Raw genomic sequence first — 14268 nt, 5'->3', positions numbered from 1 at the left:
ATGGAATACTCAATGTGGCAATCAAATAGTTTGAAAAACAACAGATGAGCAGAAGGATGAGCGAGGAGAGAGAGAGAGAGAGAGAGGGGTGGGGGGAGAGGGCGGGGGGGGGGGGGGGGGGGGGGGGCGTAAAGCAAGCTGAGATGGTCACACAGGGGAGGGGGAGGGGGGTTGTGGGGGGGCTGAAGGCTGCTGCTGTCAACAGTGTGGATAAAGACGAATGGTGTGCTGCTGCTCTCCAGCCAGGCAGAAAAACAGTGTGTCCGTGTTTGTCTGCTCCTGCTCTCTCTTCATATCTCGCCTCATAATCAGCAGAGAGAGAAAAAAAGAAACTCACTGTCACAAGTGAGGAAACACACCGGAGCTCTCACACACACACGCACACACACACACACACACACACACACACACACACACACACACACACACACACACACACACACACACACACACACACACACACACTCTTCTGTCACTCTACCCATCTTATTTACAGCGCTCCGTCCAAACGCATACTGAGCATGCTGGGTAATATCGCCATGGCAGCCGCATGTATGGACAGATGGAAAGCAGGCACAGGATGTGACCTTACACCCTCCTGCCTCCTCTCATCTCCCCTCTCCTCTCCTCTCCTCTCTACTGTACAGCTCCACTCATTCATCTCCTCTCTCCTCTCTCACTGCACCAAGTCTCCTTCCTGTTCCTCCTCTAATAAAATATGAGCATTCAGTCAGTTCCTCTTATTTGCCGCTCGCTGCTGTCCCATACAGGTTTGTCTGACCTAGTTCAGGGAGCAAACAATGAGATGAGGAGCCTGGTGTGGCTCTGCATTGTTCCATGTATTCATGTGGTTTAATCAGACATTTCCCTCAGACTGGAGAGAGGAGAAGTGGAGAGCTCTGATGAACACAGTCCACATTAAGTCGCACACAAAGAGAGCCGGAGGAGCTATGCAAAGCAGGAGAAGACGTCCCAGAGTAGAGAAAGCAAAGAAGAGCGACGTACAGGACGTATAGGATGAGGAAACATGTTCTAGAAACAGTAACAACCTGTGTGGGTCGACCAGCTGTGTGATAAACAGCAAGTAAAGACTGCTGAGGATGTTTAAGTTAAAAGAAATTGTTGCAAATTGCTGGACATCGCCGTGTTTTTAAATGAGTAAACATACTGTGTGTGTGTGTGTGTGTGTGTGTGTGTGTGTGTGTGTGTGTGTGTGTGTGTGTGTGTGTGTGTGTGTGTATGAAAGGATGATGTAATGTATATCTAACAACTGCCGATGTGAGATGAGCTCTGTGTTGACAGCCATAAATTATTAACGAGAGGCTCTTGCACACACACACACACACACACACACCTTTACAACCCACAGTTACAAGGTTTGAAACGCTCAGCAGCACACACACACACACACACTGTCAACAAACAGGAAAAAAACATTTTGTCCCGCTCCGTTCTGGCGGACACACTGGCTCATGCTGCTGCAGTGCTGTTCTGTTCTGTTTTGCATCCAAACCGTCCCCGACCGAGCAGAGCCGGACCACCTGGGTCTGCTGCAGCCCACAACAGGCAAAACAAGGAGCACTGCAAGGACCAGGCATTCATCCCCTCACACACACACACACACACACACACACACACACACACACACACACACACACACACACACACACACACGCACACACACACACACACACACGTGAACTCTTAAGCAACATGTAAACAAGCGGAGTTAACTCTTAATGCACACTGGGAACACGTGCAGAGAAGTCAACACACACACACACACACATACAAACTAAAGAAATGCAGGATAACAAACACAGCTGGGTGGTGTGTCGGTGCATGAGGTGGGGGGGGTGATGGTGGTTGAGGAGGGGGTGATGGTGTGGGTGAATGGATGTGAGGAGAGGAGGCTGAGTGTCGTACTCACAGCTCAGAATAGAGGATGTGCAGGTTACCCAAATTGTCAGTGTAGTTGGCCGGGCTGAGCCAGGGCAGAACCAGCAGCAACAGAGCCTTCATGGTCAACGCTCAGCTCTCTGTCCCCCCCGCCCCCCTCCTCTTTCCTCTTTCTTTTCTTTGCTCCTTCTCCTCCTCCTCTCTGCACTGGAGCTCTGTCCTCTCCTGTCTCCCCCCCGCCGCCTCCCCCCCTCCACCTCCACTCCTCTGAACCTGGCCGTGCTGACCCCCCCCTCCCCTCCCACCTCCAGCGCCTCCCTTACCCCTCCTGCACGCTTCTCTCCAGATGTGCCGATATGCACCCAAACGACTCCTTGGCTTTCTACCTTCCTTGCCTCTTTCCCTCTCTCTGTCCCCTTTGTTTACCCCCTCTTCCTCTCTCTGTGTGCTTGGCGGCTTTCTTCCTCTCCCTCAGGCGGGCTGCCTGGTCATCTCAGCTGCAGAGGCAGGCGGGCCGGTTGCCAGAGGTTGAAGACGGAGCAGAGGAGGAGGAAGCAGCAGCAGCAGCAGCAGAAGAAGCAGGTGCAGAGGAGAAGTCCCGTTGTGGCACAAGAGGAAGAGGAGAAAGTGGAAGAAGAGGAGGAAGGAGACCCATGCAAAGGTGGCACATTGGAGCACAATTAGAGATGTGCAGCCCCTTAATCTGCTCTGGGCACTGGCGAGTTGTAAGAGGATTTGCGCTTGTATGCGTGTGTGTGCATGTCTCCCTCAGTGTGTGTGTGTGTGAGAGCGTGTGTGTGCGTGTGTATGTCAGAGCGAACAGCGCAGGCTGTGACTTATACTGCAGCAGAAACCACTGAGGGGGGAGATGGAGCCGACCAAGCAAAGAGAGGAGGGGGGGGATGTACCTGGTGCTGCTCTGATTGGCTCTGTCCTTCCATCCTCACACACACGAACACACACACACACACGCGCTCACACATAAACACACGCGTACAACCTCTGCATTCACCTCCCCCTGCCTGCACACACACTGGCCAATGAGAGGGAGGCTAGTGAGGAGAGAGAGAGCGTGTTCTCTCCTCACACACACCCCTCCTCTCCAGAGATGGACTGCTCCCTTTGCAGCAGATTGGTCTGATCGCTCAGAAGAATCTGCCTACATGTGTGGAGAGAAAAAAACAAGACAGAGCGCCGAGCAAAACACACCGACGGATCCAGGTTCTTTGCAGGGGAAGAAAGAGAAGAGAGAGAGAAAGAAAGAGAGAGACAGAGAGAGAAAGAGAGTCCAGAAGGAGAACAGGAAGTCCAGATGAGCCGCTGTTGTTGTTATTGTCCATTGGTTCATTCACACATTCATTCACTTTCAATCTGGCCGCTATGGTCGGTGACTGATGTGATAATTGTGACTTTATTTCTAAATAAAGACGGTGCGTTCAGGTGCGCGTCCTTCCTTATTCTCGGTGTCTCATTTATTTCTCTTGTGTCCTCTGCGCTCTGCCATCCCTCTCTGTAGTAAACACACACACACACACACACAGCCGGAGCATGGTACAGATGACAGATAAAGAAGGTTTGGAGGCTGCAGCACCCCTAATCTGTTTGCCTTTTATCCTGTCAAATCTCACCTCAAGTCCCCTGTTCACTGCTTTATAGCCTCGATTTTACTGTTCAGCACCACACTAGATTCCCTCTCTCCTTTCCTTTCCTCTCCTTTCCTTTCCTTTCCTCTCCTCTCCTCCACTGTTATCCAATTTCCTCAGAGCCGAGCTGTCTCATACCCTGGAGGAAGACACTTAACTGGTGTAAATACTGATACTGAATGAATATTTCATAGACGGAAGGGTAGCGTGGTTACGGGCTGAATTAGTCTATTTCTGTGTGTGTGTTCGAGTGTGTGTGTGTGTGTGTGTGTGTGAATGCAAGCATCCGTGCACACCGAGGCATAAGTTGTCCTGCGGTATTTGAACAGTACACACAGCAACAAGACCACAGGGCACGCAGGAAATGGAAATGTAATTGGATTGTGACAGGATGTAGTTTGTGAACAGAAACCCGCTCGCCCCACCGGAGTCATACACTCCCACATTAACCCACACACACCAAACACACAAACACCAGCATACATAAACATATACACTCTCTCTCTCCCTCTCTTTCTCTCTCTCTCTCTCTCGCTCTGGGTCTGTTATTGTAGCTTATGTATGATACTCTTTAAACACAAAAGACAACAAGCTACGGGAGGAAAGCAGCGGATTAACAAACAAGTGAGTCATAAGTGAGTCAGAGTGAGTAGAGGAATGCGCTCCTACATACTTGCATGTGATATGAAATGGAGCAAACACCCAAGAACACAGACAAGAACCATCAACAACAAATCAAGGACAGCAAAAGAGAAAAAACTATCACAGCAGATTGTCGTTAAAATATTCATTTGGACTCTTGGGTTAATTAATAAGGATGGGTTTGGAATGCAGAAACAATAACAAGCCTGAGCGTTATTAAGAATACATGTCTCTACATGAGGTTACCACAGTATTGAAAGCACCTGAGAGGAAGGGTGGGGTGAAGTTACGCAAGCCCTGACAGGAAGCCGCTGAGGAAAAAGCTGAAGTTTCTCCTGCTGGCAGTTTTGGTTGTTGCCTGAATAATATCAATAAGTGCTGTAAAGGCCACTAAAGGTCACTAAAGGTCAGGAAGGAGTTGATGTGTACGTACCAGATGGCGCGGCCGCTTCAGTCGCTACAAATCCAGATCCAGTGCCAGACACACACAGCGCTTTGTACGGAAACACTCGATGTATGTCAGAGCACAAAGTAGCTGTTTGGTAGCTTTATTGTTACAGTAACCATGTGGAGGTTGAACTCTGCTGCATCATGTTTACCATCAGTCTACAAGGACGCCTCACAAACAACAATATCCAAGGCTGATGGTTGCTAAAACATTCATTCGGACTCTGAGCTCATTATTATGATTTGTTTGAACGACCAAACTCATTTGTCCACGCTGGGATTGTTACTCTTCAATCTATTCAATCTATCCACAGTAATTACTACAGCAGAGGAGAGGAGAGGCCACATCCTGCCTAAGTGATGAATAATGCAAAGCCAGGACTGAAAACACGTCGCTGCTAGTTATTAAAATGAGAGAAGCAAACAATCACAAGCTGCGGATACAAAGACGCACAGCAGGACATCATGGACATGGATTTCACGTTCCACCTTGAGTGTGAGGTTATTCTACGTATTTACTCTGCTCAAACTCCTCCCCTGCTGCTGCCAGCGTGCTTCACATCCAGCCGTAATCCCATCATGCACCTGTGGACTCGGCCTTGACGCCAACATAAAAAAAGCTCTATTGTGTTTATTTCTCTGTGAAAAGCGATTCCAGCGAGTTGTCAGACGGGAGGAATGAGACACAAAGGGAGATCAAACACAAACTGGCAGACGGCTTAACATAAATACAGCCAATGAGTTTGACATACTACACACACACACACTTTGTTAAAGCAGAGGAACAAGCCAGCAGTCATAGCCAGCATTGTGAAAGTAAACTGTCAGTCAAAGAGCTGTATCATGCAGCAGACGGAGGAGTTACAATCACTGGACTGCAAGCAAACAGAGGAAAGGAAGCAGACATGTGGAAACCTTTTCACATCCTCGCACACAACATGTAGCCTCTCCTCTGTGGACACGGCCTCTTGCTTCCACAGATAACACCTTCTAACTATGATAAAGCAGCGGAATCCACTGGGAGACACCCTCAGCGCTCTCCACCTCATTAAACACCTCATTCACACTGCATGAAGGAAAAGATCAGGAAACAGTGGAGCCGTGCAGAGAGGAGCAGAGGAAGAGGACGGAGAGGGAGAGAGAGCGGTAGAAAATGTGTTTTTGCGGGGGAGGAGATAGAAAACAAGACGGCTGCACAGGAGAGCTCAGTGCTTCCAGCTGATATCAGATATTTCTCTACAAGTTGAGTCAATATAAAAGTGTGGTTTGATTATGAAAACATGCTGCAGACTTTTAATGATACACAAAGATGGAAGTCTGGTTTGAGGGCTTGAGGGCGACTTAATGTGAGTTTACAGCTTTCAGTAAACTGTGAAATGTACCAACACCTGCTGGATCAACCAAGGATCTGTCTGCTAAAGTGAGGATTAGACTCTAAGTCCTTAAAGTGAGCCTGTGTAACCTGACTGAGGTCATCATCTATCCACTACAAAAGGTCCAAACTCAACTGACTCAACAGACCACTGAAGACTGTAATTGTAAGAGTGTACTGAACAACAGGTGTGACATATTGATGAATTCAGTGTGTCATGTGTGTGAGGAGGCCGGTGGAGTGTTTCAGCCCGTGTCCCTCTGCCCTCCTACCTGTTCTTGATGTGAGCTTCGAGCTCGCCGCGGGGCAGAGCTTCAGTGCAGTGCTCAGGGAAGGGGCAGGCCACGCTCAGCTTGTCCAGCAGCTTGTGCACCAGCAGGCTGGGCTTCCTGCAGGTCTGCAGCATGAGGGGCGTGCGGCACACGGGGCAGAAATCGCTCTCCAGCAGGAAGCTGGTCAGACACTCCTGACAGTAGGTATGTCCACAGGGCGTGTCCAGAGGTCTGATGAGCGGCTGCAGACAGATGTGACAGATGAGGTCGTCGTCCACCTCATCTTTGTAGAAGTACTCGTGGTTCTCCTCCAGCAGGTGCCTCTGGCCACACAAGGTGCACAGGTCCGGCAGCGGCGGAGACAGCGGCACACCATCGGATAGGGAAAGAGGCGGAGCTTCAGCCATCGTCGTGTCAACTTCAGGCTGTCCACCTTCTACCTGCACACTCCACACATGTGATGGGCCAGACTCGGGAGGGAGGTTTGGAGGTGATGAGGAGGCCGCTAGAGTTCTGTGAGGAAGAGTGTGAGGACAAATACAAAGTAAGGAAGGAAGGAAAGAAGGAAGGAAGGAAGGAACAGCAGTCCCACTTATCATGTCAAGTGAACACGGGGCGTGAAAATATTCATTAGCCGTTTGTCTGAGCAAAGCAGACAAATGGTTAAACCCCCCCAACACACACACACACACACACACACACATACACACACACCTTGAAGTCTGCTAATGATAAATGTTAAACATGTGTGACGGTTAAAAGAAAGATTATCAGTTCAGACACAGAGACTCGTTCCTCTGCCTCATATCTCAGGATCTGGAAGCTTTGGAATTTAATAATGAAAATAATAATGTGAGATAAACAGGAGGTCATAAAGGTTATCCACCTGGAGAAGTCAGCAGCGTTAATTACTTTTTATCATCCGTTCCTGGGAATAGATGATGAAAAGTTGAGATAAAGTCCGAAATTCATAATGTTGTTGTGTTTAATGCAAAGCTGAGATTCAAGGATTGAAGCAAAAATGTTAATGTTCCAGTTTAAAGAGCTCAGCAAAATTGTACTCATGTGAAGTACAATTACACACACACACACACACACACACACACACACACACACACACACACACACACGGGGACATGACATCACTTCTATGGGAGGCTCTGTACTCCCCAGGTTTACGTTGTGCTGTAGGCAGTGCCAGTGAACACGTCATAGTGAAAACAGGCAGCCTCCTGGAGCACATGGACACGAACAGATGGACCCAGTCAGAAACACGTCACCTTGGCAACGGCCTTCTTGTTGGCTCTCCGCTCGTTGTGTAACTGGACCCACTACTGGGCCTTGGCTGCTTAATGAGACACTAGATCATGTTTGAATCCCTGGAGTCTACCAGTGGGACCCAGGTATCAACACAAACACTGGACTTTGATGTGTGTTTCTGTATGCTGAAGCTAACAATTACAACCTTACACACACACACACGTGTACAACCTAAGACCATAAATCCACCACAGGCGTGTCGTCCTTTCTCCTCCCATAAGCAGTGTACGACTTCAGACACGGCGAGTTGTGACAGCCACACAAACTCCTCTTTGGAATGGACACGCTGATAAGATGAGGCTGAACTGCAGTAACACGGCTGATTCATGACACGCTGAGGCCTCTGCTGAGTCTGAGGCCTCACCCAGTCTACAGGTACACACAGGGAAAGACAAAGGCGGTAAATGCCTTCCAGCCCTGTCAACTGTTTGTTATGGTGAGTTCCCACAATGGGCTGCCTGCCTGAGCAAATGGTTTAGTACACCAGATCTGGATTCTGGATAAGGAGCCGGATCAGATCCAAACTTAGCTGTAACTCTTGATAGAATCTACAGATCCGTCCCTCTCTCACGCCCAACCCTTCAAACCTGTTTCAACAAACTGGGTTCAGAACTTTAAAATGAAAAATGAAAGCGGTGTGTTATTTTCTTGGCAAACCTGATTTTAAACTGGAAAGATCAACAATGACACACACACACACACTCCTGTTTCTCTCTGAAACAAAATGGGTGACATCTTTTACACTGGAACTAACAATCGCTGCTCGGAATGACAATCACACAATAACAACAAGTTGCCCTTCCACAAAAGCGAGTCCCGACCTGCATACAGATGCACTTGGACAGACAAGAGACACGCACATTCATACACACACACACACAGCACACACCCACTTGTTCAGATTTGGAGGACACACCCGTGCCTGCTGGGTATCTGTGAGCTCATTATCTGGCAGCTTATCTCTGAAGCGACACACAGAGGTATCGGAGCAGAGTGACACAGAGCTGCGTTTCAACCGTTTTGCTATCAAATGTTTTATCAGTAACTACGTCTGCCATCCATAAACATGAAAGGTATGAAAATTACAAGGCGTAGAGTAATGATGCTCTCTGTGTTTGAGCGTTGCTATTTGACATGTCGTCATGGAGTGAAAGAGAAAGAAAAGAGATGTTTGGATTGTAAACAAAGATCTAAGGTCAACGTGTTTCCTTTGAAAACACAGCACAGCCTTAATGTTGCTCAAGTCTCAAGCTCAATAGGGCCATCCCTCATCCAGGGCCGGGCCAGGTGTTTGCTTAAGATCCCCTTTGTGTTCTCCTTTAAACCCATTCAATGTAACCAGGCCTGTTGTTCCACTCTCCTGTGATCTGAGATGACTTGATGAGTTAATAATGATTAGAAGGCTGTGCACAGTCAGCTCCTCTCCTAACGATCGGGGGTCTGATGACATGGGAAGTGTGTTTGTGTCAGCAGTCTGACCGTCCGCGGTGGATAAGTGTGTGGGTAGTAACATATCCACTCCTCATATCTACCGGCAGAAACAGAATCAAATCATGTCTGCATATTAATCAAACAAGCGCACCCTCTAAGTAAATGCAGGTCCGGCCCTGTGAGACGCGCTGCCAAAGTGCTTGCGTGGATAAAATGGAACATCGCCTCCTCTCACATTATTACTTTGTTAATCATCTCAGGGTTTACATGCTGCGAGGTACTTAGTTGTGCTGACATGTTTTGCTTTTGCTTGTTGAATTCCCGCGTTTGACGTGGAGAGTTGCTTGGTCACGTTAACCTCAGCTATTTCTCCAGGGAAGTGCTGAGCAGGAATGTGTGTTTCAACATAATCAAATCACTTTCAGATCATAAAAATAATGCCGGTCAGAGATAGCAGGCGAGTGATTGTGGGTCAGTAAGCATTGGACCCTGAGCTGCACCGCGTCACTCAGGCCTGACCGGGACATGTGAGCCGGTCTGGACCTGGACACAAGGCAAAGCTCGGAGCTGCAGAATCCAAAGCAGATTTAACAACAAAGTGCAGTTTAGACGTCTGTGCCTGTAAAACACAGAACATCCCTGGGTTCTGTGTTCACTTTGTGCAGGAAGATATTTTGCCTTAACACAGAGTTTTGAATCTAAGTCGGACAAATTAATAAGTGGATCTTCTCTTTCGGGACAATCATTAGAAAGTGAATAGCAAAGCGGTTGAAGGTCAAATGTTGAGAGGATAATTCACCAAAAAGCTGATTCATGCATCAAAGGACGTTAAGTCACAGAGATACAGAGCTACACTACAGTTCAGCCTTCAATTCAACGACTCCAGCTCTATTGAAGCTGAATATGTGTGTGAGTGTGTGTATTCCACAGTATGGCCCCTCACTCCCCTCTGCATTATAACTGTATGTACATGTTTGTGTTTGTAAGCTCCTCTTTGACTCAACAATCAGCGGAGCAAGTCTGAGCCTGACCCGACACCCCGGTCTGGGAGAACAGCTGCAGGCAGATGTGGAGCAATATGACTGACTCCTCTAACACAGGCACACAAAACACACACTCAACTAAACACAAACAAACCAAACAATGAGATAAATCAATCACAGAAGTAAATGGACCTGTAGTATAACGCACATAGATTCATTCAATCAGGGCAGAATTGCAACACAGAGATACAAAGCAAATGAACTCCATGCAGATAACACTGGAAGTAAAACTGGAACTACAAGTAACGACTTCTACACAAGCCACATGTTTCCCACTGACACATTTGAGACAACACGGCCGTAACAAAGACGGCTTCTCCTTCTTTTCTAGCTGGATGAGAGAGTAAATCGTGATACTTACATAGATTCATGAGCGACGTTGCCTTTCAGCCTGGTGCACCTCACCTGGGCAGGTAAGGCTGTGAGAGAGGGTGTAACATTAGACCTCAGAGAGAGGAGGAGGGGAGGGACGAGGCAGAGTTAAATCACTCAGTAAAGAGGACTTTGTCCCAGTCTACTCGCTGACGGCCTTCAGAAGAGGAAATTTCATCCAAATGAGAGTCTTGAGGGAATTCTGCAGCTCAGAGCAGATAAGAGAGCTCCTGTGTCAGCTCGGACCTGCTCACCTCCACAGGCCAAGGTGATCAGGAAGTGGGAGAGCAGGGGGGGCGGAGCCAGAGCAAAGGTAAACAGGAGAACTGCCCAAACCTGCTCTGGGAGTTTTTTGGAAGAAGGTGGAATTACTTTGCTGTGTAAAGAAGCTGAAGTGAAGAGGAAAGCATGGATGTGAATGAAAACACTGGTGAATTAGGATTCAGCACCATTAAAAGTAGTTTCATTTTGTTTTAGAAAAGTGAAGCAGCAGTTTGAGTTACAAGTTCTGACAGCGTTCCATCATTATCCAAGAGAAAATTGAACTAACTGACAATAAAATCTCATTTGCTTCCTAACTTCATGCGTGATCACGTGTTCTTTAAAGAGGAAGCTCTTCATCTGAGTCCATGTCCACACGGCTCCATGTTCCCAGCTTACATAAGGATTCTAAACGTGTACAATACACAAAGTATGACATTGTTGCTTGTGGGGCCATATTTGTTGTGGTTTCTGACAATAGATGCTTTTGTAGATCCGTGCGTGTGACTGGGGCTTTGTAGGAAAACAGTTGTTAGCCCGGTTTTCAGATGTGGTTTCCCTCACGGCTTGTCTTACCTCACGCTGCTCTTTAAATCCAGAGATGAGCCACAGGTGCTCCAGACACAATCGTGTTTCCCTCCTGAGTCACAGCTGAGTCATGAGTCACTGGACGTGTCAGTGTGTTCTCTGAGCACTTTGAAGTCAGACAACACCTTTCTCTCTTCTTCTCCAGTCATGTATGGTTTGGGTTTCCGGGCCTTTCACCTGCATGTGTTGTCATGAGGGCGCAGAAGGATGAACTGGGAGGATAATCATTTTAGAGGCCGTAGGCAATGTAACAAAAAACAGGAATTCAAGTTATTTCCTTCCAATGTGATTGACAGGTTGAATGCTCCGTCTTCTTCTCCGCTCCACTCCTTCCTCCTCTCTCACTCGCCATGGTTCTGCTTCTTCTTCTTCTGGCTGCCAGTGAAGTCAAATGAACTCCATGCCTGATTTTTTCCCCATTTCATGTCTTTGAAGTATATTGGAGCCTTCAGGGTCGGGGCTGGATTGTCATTCAGAAATCCTTAATCCTTCCTCCTCTGGGACATATTCAGAATAAAAACATGTATTTGCATAGTTTGTCAAAACTCAAAACTTGTGGAAAAGCTTTATAAATTCAAAAGCAATTGATTTTTACCACCGGCCTGTGAATGTTTGCTTGTACATCTCTGCCTTCTGCTTTCAGGTTGTGTTTTCTTTTTCTTTCCGTTTCAGTGCACATGCAACAAAATCCATCAGAGCCCTCAGCTGCACGCAGGAGCAACAAGCAGGGGTGAACATCAGGGGGACCTCTTCATGATGGCAGAGGGCTGATTAGACAACAACTCGTCCTCTCCTCTCCTCTCCTCTCCTCTCCTCTCCTCTCCTCTCCTCTCCTCTCCTCTTCTCCCCTCCTCTCCCCTCCTCTCCCCCACTTATCTCTGATGAATAGCGTTGTAAAGCAGTGTGTAGTAACTGGTCAGAAATGCCCATTAAATTGTTATTGCGCCACAAACTCTGGTGTGTATTGTTGCTGTGAATCAAACACTTTGGAGATTCCTCAAGTCCTCCATTCTTTTTGAAGTGCTGAAGTGAATTGAACCTGCATCCTGTTTCATTTCTGCTGAGTCGTCTCCTCCCTCCTGCTGGAGTTTATCTAAACACTGTGGTGCAGGTGAAACCAATCTCCCCCTCTCTCTACAACACTCTGTATGCTTTCCCTTATTATGCCCTCTCTCTCTCTCTCTCTCTCTCTCTCTCTCTCTTTCACACACAAACACACACACACACACACACACACACACACACACACACACACTTTCCTGTTTTCACTCTCTCTTAATGCTTAGGCCTTCACATTTTCACTCTTTCCTCTTAGGCCCAGCAACAATTTGAATGCAAGAGCATTTGACGGCACAAAGGCGGGGAATATTTTACTTTTCTGACAAACCCTTTATCAGTTTCTTCCTCTTGTGGCTGTGACTCTTCTCTCCTCTGTCCACAGCACATCCATATTTCATGGTGACAATGCAAATGTTATTCTCAGCATGAATAAAAAGGGTAGCAGCATAAGGCAGGTCATCATATCCATGCAACTGAGCTGGTGCACGCCATCACCACGGCGATGGCCTCCTGCCTGCTCGTGTTTCTAATGTGATAGCTCCCCACAGATTGTGTGTGGGTGCAGGTGTGTGTCGCTGCAAATGCACGCTTATGTGCGTATAAATGTGTGTGAGAGACAGCGGGGGGCTGAGAAAGGCAACAAACCAGAAGGAAAACAGTTTGTCACACACACACACACACACACACACACACACACACACACACACACACACACACACACACACACAAACACACACCTCTTAACCCTGTGACATCACAGCTCGTTCCATTTTGTTTGATAGAACATGAAGACATAAAAGAAACCTCCTACAAGGTCAGATTCTTATTGTTAATTTAGACAAAACTATTATTATGTCCAGATAATTTTATAAAAAAATGTTTTTAGTCTGAACATTACTTTTTTTTTAACTTATTTAAGCTTTTTTGATGTAAAAGTTTGATTCACATAAAATTAAAAAATGTAAAAAAAAAAAATTCAAATCAAGTAATTTTCATCAAACATGTTTTTCATAATCTGCCAGGTCAATCAGATTATTCCAGCCTGTTTCCAATACAAATGATCGAGTTTGAGTAATGTGATGTACTTTATCTGTCAGTTTATAGAAATTAAGACCTAATGAAGCAGATTTCTGCAGCAGAAGGAGGAGATTGACCCTGACTCCACCCCCACATTTGTCATAGTCCCCATTGTTGATTGATCGAGTGATTCTGTAAACAACACTCAAAGCTCGAAAATGGCATTTAAATGTCACAGTTTTCACGAGCCAGAATCTGTCATCCTGTCCAGTAAAAGACCTTTTGCTCTGACGCTTTAGAGTAAAACTGTCAAATTCACTTTACACTCAAGAGGAATGTGCTTTTTTTTCTTTCTTTGATCCAAAATGGAACGATCCCGATGCCAAAGCCCCACCAGTTACATTTGGTTGTGGTGGCGACAGAGCAGATGGACGTGCTGCCAGGGAGTCCTGATGACGCAGGGGTCCAGGACAAACGTCTCAGATGTCTGATGGCAGCAGATGAGACCTTTGCTGCACTCAGTAACTGAATTGGCCTTTATTGAGCCATTATGAGCTGTCAGCCCACTTTATCTTTACTCACTATATTTCAAATCCATTTCTGTAGAACCGAGTACATCAAAGTGTCTTTATATGTGTAGCGTTTCTTTGAAATTGTGTTTTCCTACATTGACGCGCCTGTAGCTATTCTGCAATTTGAAAAGAAAAGTCTGCCTTGGAATATAAATGAGAGGCATTGTATTCAAACCAGAGGGTGAGTTACTATTTCTGTTGCATTTGGTTGCAATTGAAATTTTTTGTGTGCGTGCGTGTATGTGTGTACGTGTGTGCGCGTAAAAACAAACATAAAAACTTTCCGGCCAACCACAATCCCTCAACCAAGGCCGCGTGAGACCACAGATG

General features: G+C 46.9%; 1 protein-coding gene across 2 annotated transcripts in view; it reads right to left on the bottom strand.

The window, feature by feature from the left end:
• lnx1 (ligand of numb-protein X 1) overlaps positions 1-10710 on the bottom strand; it is a 29388-nt gene extending 18678 nt beyond the window's left edge. For both annotated transcript variants that reach the window (XM_076153366.1, XM_076153367.1), the window contains exons 1-2: positions 10431-10710; positions 6276-6788 (exon numbers count right to left, since the gene is read on the bottom strand). In XM_076153366.1, the coding sequence (XP_076009481.1) occupies positions 6276-6682 (407 nt within the window). In that variant the 5' untranslated portion in view covers positions 6683-6788; positions 10431-10710. The remainder of the gene's footprint in view (positions 1-6275; positions 6789-10430) is intronic.
• Between the last annotated feature and the right edge of the window lie 3558 nt (positions 10711-14268).

The sequence above is a fragment of the Genypterus blacodes genome, unplaced genomic scaffold (assembly GCF_046128005.1).
Source record: "Genypterus blacodes isolate CSIRO-AG114 ecotype Tasmania unplaced genomic scaffold, CSIRO-AGI_Gbla_v1 ptg000058l_1, whole genome shotgun sequence".
NCBI lineage: Eukaryota > Metazoa > Chordata > Actinopteri > Ophidiiformes > Ophidiidae > Genypterus > Genypterus blacodes.
This window is presented reverse-complemented; position numbering and strand designations above follow the sequence as displayed.